A 1,158-nucleotide genomic window follows, 5' to 3' on the forward strand; every position below is an offset into this window, starting at 1 on the left:
TAAATTAATTGTTCATAAGCAAAAGAGCTTTTATTGTATAAATAATAACAACTAAACATATTAATTAAAAAGGTCTATATGGATACTTTGTTAATACCACGTTGATAAACATGACATACATCGGCCAAATCATCAATTTTATTATTAACCATATTAAAAGTTTCTGATTATTTTATTAAGTATATAAACGTTCAGAAAAAAACCCATGTTTATGGTTTAGTTTAGTAGTGAATTGACCTTTGACCAAAAAGGAATCAACCAAGACCCTATCGACGGTTACCGCTGGTTTCCTATAAATACCTTACTCATTCCACAACCCCCCTGCAAACAAACAACCCAATCAAATGACAACCAACATCGACACTCTCTGGCTTTTTGCCCTTTCCTCTAAATGCACCACCATCAATTTCTTCTTCATTTTTGCTCTTGCCAGTTTCATTAACTTATTCTTCCAATGGTCCAAACATAAATCTACCATCCCCGGTCCCAGAGGCTTCCCTTTCATTGGCAGCATGCATCTCATGTCTGGCCTCGCTCACCGTAAGATCGCCACCGCTGCACAGTCCTGCCGTGCAAACCGCTTAATGGCCTTTAGCTTGGGCGAAACGCGTGTGATCGTCACTTGTAACCCTGACGTCGCCAAGGATATCCTTAACAGCTCTGCTTTTGCCGACCGTCCTATCAAGGAGTCTGCGTACAGCTTGATGTTCAACCGAGGCATTGGGTTCGCGCCTTATGGCGTTTATTGGCGGACGTTACGAAGGATTGCAGCCACGCATCTCTTTTGTCCGAAACAAATCAAAGTCTCTGAAGACCAGAGGATGGTGATTTGTTATCAGATGGTGGAGATGTTTCATCATAAACAGCAGCAAAGAGGAACGAACTCTCTATGTGTTCGCGAATTGCTCAAGCGAGCATCTCTCAGTAACATGATGTGGTCTGTGTTTGGAAGACGATACAGACTGGATTCAAACGATGTCGAGTCCGTGGAGATGAGAAAGCTTGTGGATGAAGGATATGAGCTTTTGGGTATGCTCAACTGGACAGATCACCTTCCATGGTTGGCTGATTTTGATTTGCAAGGGATTCGTTCCAGGTGCTCCAAACTCGTTCCCAAAGTAAACCGGTTTGTCAAACAGATCATTGACGAACACCGAG

General features: G+C 42.3%; 1 protein-coding gene across 1 annotated transcript in view; it reads left to right on the forward strand.

Moving 5' to 3' along the window:
• The first annotated feature begins 286 nt into the window (after positions 1-286).
• LOC111889001 (cytochrome P450 78A9) overlaps positions 287-1,158 on the forward strand; it is a 2,220-nt gene continuing 1,348 nt past the window's right edge. Inside the window, exon 1 of the mRNA XM_023885131.3 lies at positions 287-1,158. This exon is cut by the window's right edge and continues 98 nt beyond it. Coding sequence (XP_023740899.1) covers positions 345-1,158 — 814 coding nt within the window. The 5' untranslated portion in view covers positions 287-344.

This window comes from Lactuca sativa, chromosome 7 (genome assembly GCF_002870075.4).
Source record: "Lactuca sativa cultivar Salinas chromosome 7, Lsat_Salinas_v11, whole genome shotgun sequence".
Taxonomy (NCBI): domain Eukaryota; kingdom Viridiplantae; phylum Streptophyta; class Magnoliopsida; order Asterales; family Asteraceae; genus Lactuca; species Lactuca sativa.